Genomic DNA, 13,535 nt, shown 5'->3' on the forward strand with positions numbered 1-13,535 from the left:
CTATAACAGCTATGTATTTTGTGTATAGCATTAATATACATTGTTTACACCTTGCATGTGTTATTTATTACGTCACATTATTCCGTGCTGCTCATCCTGGTTTGTGTAACACTAATTTATTGTATTTCAGCGTGCATCCCAAAAAGCAACAACAGCAGCAACAGAAAATTAGTGAATGCATGCTGTATCATGTCACTAAACCAAAACAGTTTAATTCCAAAGTGCTATTGGATCCTGTTATATTCTCTGCTTCAAAGACTCCACAAAACATTTTTATATAAGAACCTTTACTCTCTACATAAAATGTCTGAAATAATGTCTGACTGATTTATCCTAAATCTCCCTATACTCAACTGTCTTTTCCTAAATGACACACTTGCTCATCAATTATCTCATGCCACATTGCCTTTTATTTTAGTAAGACTTAATCCAGGACTCTCCTGGATGGCATGTAGACCCCTGTCTTTGATTCCCATATCATGTGCCCCTTCCTGCTGATCAACATTTTAGGCATGCATACGTATATATATATATATATATATATATATATATATATATATATATATATATATATATATATATATATAGACACACACACACACACACACACACACACGCATGCGGGTATGCATTAACCTCTGCTTTGTTGCCAGTTTGGTCAACAAAATAGATGGCTGACAGTTGTGCAAGATCGACAATTCCCCTGGTTGAGTAATAGGACTTTTCCCCAGGGATTGATGGATCTTGGAGTTAGTACATATAATTATCAGTGAGTGTGATGGACACAGGACCTCCTGCAAAAAAACATGTTTTTTGATTTGCATGTTCTGAGGTTAATTCTCCTGGCATGTGCAGAAGCATGTCAATGCTGCATTTTCAACATTAATATGTTGATGTTAGCTTTGTCAGTGTTTGGGGGAATTGATCTGGATCACTCTCTCTCTCTCTCTCTATATATATATATATATATATATAGATAGATAGATATACACACACACATATATATATATATATATATATATATATATATATATATATATATATATATATATACACACACACAGATATATGTATATATATATCTATTTATACAACTATATCTATATCGATCTAGCTATATATATATATATATATATATATATATATATATATTTATTTTTTATAGGCATAGCTACATTTGTCAAAGCACTGAAATGTCTATATCACTAGCATCATTAAATAAACATCAACATACTTCTATGTGTGCCCTGAGGTAACTCCTTGGGCAATGCAAATTTTAAAACAGCAGTTTGTCATGGGGGCAAACCCCCCTGTGCATCCCCAGCTTATTATTTATCCCAACATCGATATCAGAAAATCCCTGGGGAAAAGGGAATATTCCCTAAACCTGTGGGTTGTGTAATGTAGCATGACTGTTGACCATATCTGTTGTCAATTAAAATGTGGCAACAACCAGAAGTCAGTTTAAACTTAAATCGATTACTTACTGGTAACCCACACGTGTGTGTGTATATATATATATATATATATATATATATATATGTATATATATGTGTGTGTGTGTGTATGTATGTATATAGATAAATATATATATATATATATATATATATATAGGTTCATAGATTAGTACTAGGCTAACTGCCTTTGTGGGCCATTTTAAGCCTAGCTAATTAACCCATGTGAGAATCAAACCCTGCACCTTGTATTTATAAGGTAAACACCTTAACCATTATGCCAACCTCCCCCCTTCTCACACACACACACACACACACACACATATATACAGATGTGTATATATATATATATATATATATATATATATATATATATACATACATATACACACATGTGTGTATATATATATATATATATATATATATATATATATATATATATATATATATATCTTTTTATATGGATCTACTTATCTACTTTAAATGATCAAAAGTCCATAAAGGCAAACGTAATTTTGTCAAGACAAAAAATAACGAAAGTGAAAATTATGAACCATGTAGTTTTTCCCAAGGCAAGTAAACACTTGCCCAAAACTACACTAAAACACACCATACTATCTGAAACCCACCTAAGTGAGGGACTAAGTCCCCCCATACACCCCCAACTATATATACCAACTCTGGGATTGCACAACAATGGTGAAAAGGGCATAGTTCTCCACAGTGGGCAAGTGTTTACTTGCCTTGGGAAAAACTAAGCAGTTTGGCATTTTCAGTTTCGTTATTTTTGTCTCGGCAAAATGACGTTTGGCATTATGGGATTTCAGTCATTTAAAGTAGACCCATATATACTGATAAAAAGAAATTGAGAAAGTGAGTGAGAGAGAGACAAATCTGCTTTCTCAAAGATGGTCTTGTTTGTACTACCTATCAAAATGGCATTTTATCCTATGAGTATTCAGTTGACACCATACAACATTGCACATGCTTCTTGCCATAAGTGTGATGAGTTTCCTTTCCACTCTTTGCTTTAGCATTGACTCCAATCCAGTAAATAAATAGTTTCAGCTCTTCATATTTGGGATATATAACAGAGCATCTTTTGTGCCAAATATTTCTGCCTTTAGGTGACTGTGCAGTCTAAGACTCTGTATCATTCCTACTGCATCTTATTAGTGCCCCTATCCATCTCAGTGTTAGAATCTGGCCTTGTAACATCCACCTTTAGACATTCCATAATCTACAGTACAGCTGAGAGTGCTGCAAACCAGAAGATAGCAAAAATTTTAGTCAAAGATCAAATGCGAGTTAGACTGTAAAGCTTGCAACCTATTGATCTTAAGGAAGCCAAACTGCTGTAATCCCTTTTTAATATTTTCAAATCTTCATTTATGACTTAAGGAAATGATTAGGCACCTTGACTAATACAAGGAGCAGTTTACTGAAAGTTATTAAATTAATTTCCGCTAGGAATACTAAGTAACCTGGTTAACATTCAGTTATAGCTTTTACTGTCATAAAACGTGAGTAGAGAGAATCAGAATTAGAAGTAGTGGTAGCAGTAGTAATCTAGTAGCAGTGACAGCTGCTGTAGCTGTAGTATTAATTGCAGTGGCACTAACAGTACTTATTACCAGCAGTAACAGCATCATTAGTACTATCAGTAACATAAGTAATATTGGTAGCAGCAATAAATGTAGTAGCAGTGACAGCTGCAGTGGCTGTAATAGTAATAGCAGTGGCACTACCAGTAATTACTTTCAACAGTAACAGCATAATTTGTACTATTAGTAATATAGGTTTATAGGTTCATAGGTGTGTACTAGGCAAATGGACCTTGGGGTAATAATTGATGACCAACTAAAATTTGAATTGCACATACAACAGGCCATCAAAAAAAAAACACCAAGAACTTGGACTACTTTAGAGGAACGAAAAATTCCTCACTACTGCCACTAAGTGTAGTCTTGCACAGGCATTTGTCTTACCTAGTCTTCTATATGCTTCCCCCATCCTTATCAATATCCAAACTACCGCAATGCAGAAACTGGAACAAACATACAACAAAATTGCCAGATTTATTCTAAACCAACCATTCTCTTCACATCACTGCCTCTCACTAAACAAACTTCAGTGGCTGGAATTTCCACACCTTCCCCTACAATTGCAACTCCATGCTACCTATTCCATACTCAACAATACCTCTGCCTGCCCTGCTCTCACCTCCCATGTTACTCTCTACTCCCCCCCCCCCCCGGCCTCTCCGGAGTGCTGATTAGCATCTTCTCTCAGTTTATAAACCCAAAAGGAATATCAGCAAACTACTTTACAAACACTCTGTCTCACTAAATTGGAACAAACTCCCTCTCCATATTAGATCCAACCTTTCCTTTCCCTGTTTTAAAAAGGAGCTTAAATCCCACCTACTAAACCTGAAAGTATGCCATTGCCTTGACCACACGTAGTCTTAGTCTGACCTACTGTATAACCTGTTGCATCTCCTAACTTTCTTTCTCTCTTAGTAACTTCTGCTGAAACTAACCTCCTAAACCCTCAGCTCTACTACTATAGCCTATATATATATATATATATATATATATATATATATATATATATATATATATATATCTATGTGTGTGTATGACTATAGCCTCCTCCTTTCTCTCCTTTCTCTCCCCCCTCCCATTCTCCACACTATTTATCTCCCCCCCACTTCCTATCAATGTCTGTACATTTTCCTTCATTTGAACAATGATTATCTTTTTGTTTTTACTCTTATATGTAGTAAACTTAGACTACTGCTATCAGTGCAACCCTTAATGTTCATCATTTTTTTCTTTTGTTTTTCTCTTTATAACTAATTTCGTATTTGCATTGCTATTTTTAATAGTTTTTTTGTCCTGTATGTTTATATTTGCTTATGTTTGCTGGGGCTCCTTCCCCTTGGTTCTCCACTGAAAATGGGTTGCTTACTATCATTGCAGTGCAAATAGTTAAAAACCTTTTCTTTTTACAATAATTTTGTATTGTGATTGTTATTTAATATTTGTATATTGGCACTTTATCTTTACTTATGTTTGCTGGGGCTTTTCCCCTCGGGTGTCCACTGAAAATGGGTTGGTTTGCAAACTCAGTTGGACTAACCCGGTTAACAAATGTGAAATAAATAAAATAAATAAATAAATAAATTATTAAGCTGCACTCTGTGTTGAAATGAGCATCACTTTTATTTCCAGAGTCCAGGATATCATATTTGAATAGTCGTGGAGTACAGTAATGCTACGGTCTTTTCTTGTCCTGCATTTTGCAATACAGGAAAATTCAAATCGCTACTTGCTTCTGACCTGGTCGTAGCTCCTAATCCACTGAGACTTTGTGTGCAAACCTTATTGCGAAACTACAGTTTCTCTCTCCTCCCCCTGAAAACACTTAACATCATTTACTGACATCTAGGCATGGAAGAATCAAAAGAACAGGTGCAAACTGACCAAAAGACTTGTACCAACTTCACAGATAACTTCACCAATAGCTCAACGTATGTCATGTCTCCTTAATTACGGCACCTTCTCCATATACTCTCTGTGTCTCTCTCCTCTAACTGTAGTGGCATTCACCCTGAAAAGCTTGGGATCTTTAAATTACTGATTGTTTTACTCTTTTAGAGATCCTCTGTTCGTTGCTTTATTACTGCTTTAATTTCCCCTCTTCTCGATATTACCTATTCTCCAATCTTATTTTTCCATCTTTTGCTTCTTCTCTTTCTACCCATCCCCCTTTTTATCCTCTCCACCATTCTTGGTATTATCCTGACCCCTCCCCCCATGATGCTCATCCAAACTTACTTAGTGTCTTGCGTTTCATAGGTACCATTTTTAAAGCTCTGCTTGCTTCTGACCAGGTCATAGCCCCTGGTCCACTGAGACTTTGTGTGCAAGTGACGTTGGTTTTTCTCCTATCTATTCTTTTTTTTTTTATTGGTTCATTCTACAGTGAGCTTATATTTATGGGCTAAATGGATCCTTGTACCACAATACAATAAATTCAAACTCTGGCTAATGCCCATTTGAGGCAGTACGTAAGTGTCACTTAGTAGTTGCGGTTATTTAAATTAGAAAATTGATTGTTGCTTTATACTTTCTGTAGCTCCTATGAACTTGTTGCTTAAATGTATGCTAGGCTGCTCTAATATTAAGCTGCTTTATCGTACAATTTTTTTTTATGCATATAGTGTTTTTTTGACTAGAGCAATATTTGACTTGGCAACTGTTTTTTCAGTGCACTTCCAGATATCAAACTTTGAAAAGCAGATGACAGAAATTAGTACAGACAATTTTTATTACCTTGATAGTCTTATGTTAAGAAATCTATTTCCTAATTTTTTGTCAGCTTATCTTTTGGACATATTTGGCAAAAATATTGAATGTGTAAATGTACTGAATATTACTTTTAAAATTACATTTGTGCCTATTAGCTGTTTATATCTGACTTCTGATAAGCTGATGTATGGTTTACTCCTCTGTTTTTTTCTTTACTGACTAACTTGTAGTTGATTTGAATATTACTTTGCCTCTCTTGTTCTTTTTTACCTGCTCTCTTTTTCTTTCCTTTCTTTCTACTTATTCTCTAACTTATAGTTGATTAAATTTCACATCGCCTCTGTTGTTCTTAGTTTCTCTCTTTTCTCCTTTCCTAGCTGCTATCTTCTCTTCTTTCCTCGTACCGTTTTTTCTTTCTAGCCTTTCTCTTTAACCTTGCTGTTAGTACTGATTATAATACCTCTACTAGCTGATTTGCATTCTGTTTTGTTTCTCCCTTTTATGCTCCTCTTTTCCTTCAATCTAGCCCTTTGTTGGACTTCTACCTATTCGTCTCTCCCCTGTGACATCCACACTTATATTTTTTTTCTCTTTTGTTTTATAGATTCCTTACCATGGAACTACAGCTTCCCTCTCTTCCCTCTGAAAACACTTGGCAGCATTTACTGACATCTAGGCACAAATGAAGCAAAAGGACAGGTGCAAAATGACCAATAGACTTTTGCCAACTTCACTGATAGCTCAATGTATGTCTCCAACTGCTCAACCTTCAGTTTAAACTAAGTATTGTCTTCCAAATTTTAAACTAGGCTGTGGGTCACACACTTATCTTGGTTGCCTTAACCATCCTCCTTTTTAATTCTCTTATAGCTGGTCTGGTGATTTATATTTCTCTTTCTTAGTGGCTACATCTCCCTTGCACCTTAACCATTTTAGAGCTAGTGCTTAGATTTCCATTGGACAATTACCCCTTCTCTACTCTATGGGTCTCTAGGTCTCCCATAATTACAGCACCTTCTCTATATACTCCCTGAGTCTATCTCCTCTAACTATGGCACTCACCCTGAAAAGCTTGGGATCTTTAAATCACTGATTGTTTTTCTCTCTTAGAGATCCTCTGTTCATGGCTCTGCCTGCTCTGTTTGCCTTCGCTTTGCTCAGGCTCATGCCATTCCTCTACCTTACCCCCATTCCCACCCATCCCTGAATACTCTAAATTTATAGCTAGCTAATTGTTTTCCACTCCCTCCATAGCCACACAGCCACACCCCTTCTTCTATTACTCAACCTTTTATCTCTCTACTTTTCTCTCCCTATCCTTATCCTGCATTAATCTTGCCCCTCCCTAGCTTTCATTGCCCTCTCTACTCCCCCACATACTTCAACCTATTTATTCATTTATTTTTCCTTTATTCACCCTATGCAACATATGCACTCCCCTTCCTATTTTCAATGCTATTTTTCTCACGATTCTGACTCCTCCAACTAAACACTCTTATTCTCAAATTTTAATCTTTTCTTCAACACAAATATATTGGACTACCTTCAGTCACTCTTTCCCTCTAGCTACTTCTACTCTCATCCAACCTCTATACTAACACTCTACCTCCTTTATGAAATCTAATGCACTCTTCGGATCTCTTCATTTATTTCACCCACCTTTTGTGCATGCACTTACCTGCCTTTCCCCCTTCTCTGATAATCTCCTCAAAATTTCTACCTCATACTACCTCATCACGTTTCTTACGGTACTTGTCAGACCTCTTCTAATTCTCGTAACCTATCTCTCCTCATATCAAACACATATTAATCCCTTACACCTTCTGTCTACCTCCACTGACTATACCTGGCTCACTCTTACTCACCTCTCTTTCATCATATCTTCCTCTCTTTTCTTAACCACTCACTCACTTCTCCACAAAATTACATCAGCCCCTCGCATCACATATCACCCTTGTATCAAGCAGAAATGTCACTTCTGTCAGCTCCCCTCCCCCAGTCTACACTACCCCTTTAATACCTTACTACCTTCTGGTGACATACACCCCAACCCTGGACCATCCTGCTACCTATCCACTGACAACCTAACTACTTTAAATGCTCCTTATAATTCAGACTCTCCAGCCAAACATCTAACACTTTACTCACTCAGAATACACAGCATCATGAACAAAATAACTGAATTCCATACTTGGATGGACCAATATTCTCCTGACATAACACTCACAGAAACCTAACTCAAACCCCACATCTCTGGTAAAGAATTCCTCCCCCCTAGCTACAACATCCTTTGTCTTGACTGACCAAACAAAAAAGGTGGGGGTGTAGGTATAATGTACTCTAACCACCTGCACTTGTCTCCTGTATTAAACCATCCTCCTTCATTCTACCCAGCAGAACTCATTACTGCCATCATTAAACTTAATGACCACAAAACTCTAACTTTAGCTGCTATCTATATACCCCCTGATGACAATATTCCCTTACTAGAACAAATCCTCTCCTGGCTTATTCATAACACTCCAAATTAAATGGCTCTACTACAGGATATCAGTATCAATTGGCTAACTCTAACTTCCAACACTCCCAGCTCCTCTTTAAATTTACATAGCTTCTCACAACTAATCCCAACCCCAACACATTTTAATAAGTCTACCAACTCCCGTACTGTTAAAGACTTGATACTAGTGTCAAACCCAGATCTATATCATCACCGTACAATGCTACCCAACTCCATTAGCGACCACTCACCAGTTTGTGTTCAAACATTCTATCCTCACCATCTAAGGTCATGCAAATTCAAACAATCTGCACTGCAGCCTCTCTAATTTCCATCCTGAAATGTTCAATAACATGCTTGGCTCTATAAATTGGTCCTTTCTAAACTACCTTTCTCTTCATGAAGCAGTTCAAAAATTTAATTCTATATTTCTAAATATACTGAACTCACTGGTCTCCCTCAGGACAAAAAGAGTGGTCTCTATTCTCCCCTTGGCTATCTCAACCCCTATGCAGTCTTCTGCATAAAAGAGACATTACCTAGAAACTCTGCACTAAAATGAAATCTTCCTCACACCTGCAAACATGTAAATAACTTCATAACCTTTCTAAAAAACAAGTTAATATTGACAAGAAAAAGTTTTATCTAAAACCCCAGTCAACACATCTCAACATTTATGTAAGCTTAAGCCTTGCTCTCCTATTGACAGTCTACCTCCACTCTTTATCACAGTTGCAGCAAACTCCATAGCATATCCCATTTCCATACTCATTAATTGCTCTACATCTGAATCCACAGTTCTCTCACTCTGGAAACAATTCTTTATTATACCTATCCAGAAAGGTGGCAATTCTACAGAACTATCTAACTACTGACCAATAGCCATATTGTCATCCCTCTCTAAAATACTAGACAAATGTGTTCTTAAGCAAATCTTGGACTACTTTCTCCTTGAAAACTTACTCTCCCCCACCCAACACAGTTTCAGTCATAATCATATTAAAGCTACTGCTCTTATCTCTTTTACCCACTCTATCTCACTTAACAGAGAGAATAACAAACTTGTCTGTCTCTTCCTTGACCTTTTGAAAGCCTTTAACATGATCTCTCATCCCTTGCTCCTTTCCAAACTCTCCATCTTCAACCTCTCTACTTCTGTCATCTCTTGGTTTATCAGCTACCTCTCTAACAGACAACAATCTGTTAAATGGCTGTCATCTCTATCCCTCTTCCTCCCCATCAAGATGGGAGTTCCTCAAGGTTCTATTCTTGGTCCCTTACTGTTCAATATTTCTACTAACCACCTCTACATTGCCTGTCTTCACTCTAATCTCATTAGATATGCAAATGACTCCACTATCATCTTCACCTCTGACTCCCTTACTGTTCAGTGTTTTTACTAACCACCTCAACACTGCCTGTCTTCACTCTAATCTCATTCAATATGCAGATGACTGCACTATCATCTTCACCTCTGACTCCCTCTCCGACTTACTCTCCCTTACTCAAAACTCCTTCAGTTCTACTAAAAATTGTCTCTCTCACAATCAACCTATTCTCAGTCCCAAAAAGACTAAACGCCTTCTATTCCTCCCTAAAACACTATTACACTTCAAATCCACCTTCACTATTACACACCTCTTAACAACACTGTCATTAATTTTGAATCACACACTAAGTTACTTGGGGCAATTATATATAAGCAACTAAAATTTGACCTCCATAGCTACCACTGCATAAAGAAAACCCACCAAAACTTGATTTACTCTACAGAAACAAAACATTCTTAAATAAAGACTCTCTATCCCTTGCCTAAGCCATTCTTCTCCCCAGTCTCCTTTATAGCTCACAAATCCTTACTAACGTACAGGTGAGTCCTTTAGCTAAACCTGAAGCTACCTACAACAAAATAGCCAGGTCTGCAGCTAATCAGACCTCTTACTCACATCACTGAATTGGTTAGAGTTCTTTTGTGTACTGCTATCATCCCAACTACTACTTATTCATTCTGTCCTCTCTAAACCCTCCTTCTGCCCTGGCATCTCCTCTCTACTACCCAACTAGAACCCTCAGGAGTACTGATCTACAACACTTAGACATATAGAAACCTAAAAGGTCAATAGGTCAAAACCTTTATAGCTACACTCCTGCCCTTTCTTGGAATAAACTTCCCCTCAACATCAGAATAATAACTCACACACAAAAAGTCAAAAAAGCTTTCAAAGTTTATCTGCTTAACACCTGGAAAAGCCAATGTATAACTCATGTCTGATCTTTCTTTTTTCACCTAATACCTTCAAAGCTTAGTCTCTTGGACGCCTCTATACTTCCTCAGAATTGGTCTTCCATTGTCCTCCTCATATTTGGTCTACTACTAGCTTTTGCACTCTTTTCCCTTTAGTTGCTTCAGCTCCCCTACCTTTACTCTCCTTTCACCCTCTCACAAAAATATTTGATCTTTCCTAAAATCTGTATTTTCACATCTCTGTTGTCTCTTCCTCTAATGGAAACTTGAAATTAGTTTCATGTTAAATTTCGCAACTGCTAACAGCTATCTCTGTACTCTGTCAGTTCACAGCATTATTGCTTGTATTCAAGTGTATTCAACTATTCAACTATATATTTCTCTTTTTAATGTTGTGATGGTCATACAAATTTATCTTTTGTTAAAACACTATGTTAAAGTTCTTTTACTTTTTGTGAAGCTTTTCTCCCGGGCCACTGCTGAAAAAATGACTAGCTCAGTCAGACTTTTCTGGTCAACAAATGTCAAATAAAGAAAATAAGTTGCCCCCTAAATACCACTATAACTATTACCACTAAGCCATGTATGTTGCATCAGTCTAAGGAAACTGACAGGAAAACAGTGAACAGTTGACAAATCAAGCCACAAGCCTGAGAATAACCCATTAATGCAACCTGAATAAGGATGCAAGTGAGAATACATAAGCACATTCACATACAATGTCTTATGTGACACTTTATCTTCAACTAAAGTAGCATTCACCTTGCTAAGAACTTCAAGCCTTTTGTTCTCCTTTTCATCTGTGGCGAGCATAGCAAATTGCTGTAGTAACAGGGGTGTGGGTGGAGTTGTGATGTCCAGGTAGTGTTTAAAAGCCTGAAAGATAGTGCAGGTAGGAATGCGGCTTTCATCTGTCCAGTTACTAATTACTCCTGTAACAATGCAAGATGAGGTACATAGGTTATTTATGTATTTCATTAGTAAACAAGTGAGACTGACTGAGACAAAAGTCATTCTTAGCCATGGCATGCATTATATACTAATGATAGAATAATCAGGTATATGAACATAGAACATGCAAAATTATAAATAGTAAGAACATTTCACAGCACGTTGAGACAATAACACATGTCATTTCAGCATTAATTAACATACCCTTCTAAACCTAAGTTGTTGCTTATAGACATCTGTATGTATAGAGTCGAGTTATTGTCAATTTCGTGGAACAAGTTTTGCTGAAACTCGCATCGAGCTGTGCTCATTGATGGCACATTCCATCAACTTCTCATAGAAAATAAAATTAAAAAAAAAATACAATACTTCCAAGATCAGAAAACATTAAAGAAGGTGCTTTGTACTCCCAACAGTTCCCCAATAATGCCCAAATACTCACTAATCTCACACTCATACACAAACGTTGTCTACCAACCTCACACTTTCATAAAAAACATTCTCTACAGAACTGTCTCTCTTTCTCTCTCTCTCACACACTCACACATACATACTCTGCTTTCACATTCGTGCAAATACAGGTTTCACATATTCAAAGAACAGACACACAAACACATATTCACACACACACACACACACACACACACACACACACACACACACACACACACACACACACACACACACACACACACACAATAAAATTACATTCACTTACCAAGCATTAACTGAGGAATCAGGTATTGCTAGTTCCTAAGTCAAATGGAAACAACAGATTCCATAACAAGTGAACAGCATTTTAAAGTTTGATAGCTCTCCTATGCCCAAAACAGGTAAGCCAGGTAGTTAATAACACTGGTTTTGATAACCTTTATAACTCAGGATAGTCTATTTCAGGATACACTAACATTTGGTGTACATGATGCCAAAGTCACCGTTCAGAGGCTATTGGTAAAATACTGAAGCCTCACTACTGATACACTGCTGCTGTTAAAAAAAAAAAAATTAGCATGACATCACATGAAATGATTGGTTGGCTTTGCTTACATCACTCTGTTTAAACCAAGTTGTTCGTATCCCATGTAACTCTGAGGAAGCCATATTTTAATGGTGAAAGCACTTAGTTTATAGGACTTGCTGTTTTCTGCGTGTGTCATTAAAGTGGAGTTTCTCTGCCTGCTTTGGGTTGGTTTGTTTTTTATGTTTTGGTTATACTGCTGCTGTAACCTGGATGATGAGGTGTTCATTCATTCATTCATTCAGAACCAGGTGTCTTAATAAAAGCATAAGCTGTGTTAGAATGTATAAGACAGGCAAGCATGACTGTAAATCCTAAGAAAAGAGCATGGTGGAAGCCATATATTTGGGAACTCTCATAGGAAGAGGGTTGCTAAGACCACAAGCAGGAAGAATAGAGGCCACAAAAAATTGTCCCTCCATTAAAAGACAGGTGAAGGCTTTTGTTGGACTAGCTGGATATTACAGAAGGTTGGTGGTCAATATTATAAGTACTCCCTGTCCTTTAACAGCTCTCACAAAACAGAGCATGCCTGTCAATGTACCATGCTATCTTGAGGCAAACAGAGCATTTAAGGAGCTAAAAAGAATCTGTTTAGTGATACCTTATTTTACTAAAAACTTTACATCATATATCAATACATCCAATGCAGGTTTGTAGGCAGTGCTATGCCAAGATATTCATGGTTAGAGGCACCTTGCGTGCTGCAACAATAGGTAGTTAAGCAATACCACAAGGATATACTTATTGAAACAGTGTCTAGCGTTAAAGTGAGCCTTCGCTGCCTTGAAGTAGTATTTGTTAGGTAGGCATTTCAGTTGGATAACTGATCATGCCTTACAGCAGTGGTCATGCCCAACAACAGTGGCTGGATCGGCAAACTGATGTCAATACAAAGTTGTGCCAGTGAACACCGTCTCTCCAACCCTTTCAATGTACAGTGACCCACAGGTGTAACCTAACCTACAGAAATTCTGGTTTTGTGATGGGGGGGGGTAGCAGTAACATTGGATCTTATAAAACAGGCACTATGTCTTTAAATGTGTGTTGC

General features: G+C 37.1%; 1 protein-coding gene across 1 annotated transcript in view; it reads right to left on the reverse strand.

The window, feature by feature from the left end:
- The window catches only part of NOS1 (nitric oxide synthase 1), a 1,255,637-nt gene that overhangs the window by 165,215 nt on the left and 1,076,887 nt on the right, over positions 1-13,535 (reverse strand). Inside the window, exon 21 of the mRNA XM_044068292.1 lies at positions 11,278-11,447. Coding sequence (XP_043924227.1) covers positions 11,278-11,447 — 170 coding nt within the window. The remainder of the gene's footprint in view (positions 1-11,277; positions 11,448-13,535) is intronic.

The sequence above is a fragment of the Protopterus annectens genome, chromosome 4.part0 (genome assembly GCF_019279795.1).
Source record: "Protopterus annectens isolate FY-2018-M chromosome 4.part0, PAN1.0, whole genome shotgun sequence".
In the NCBI taxonomy this organism is placed as follows: Eukaryota; Metazoa; Chordata; order Ceratodontiformes; family Protopteridae; genus Protopterus; species Protopterus annectens.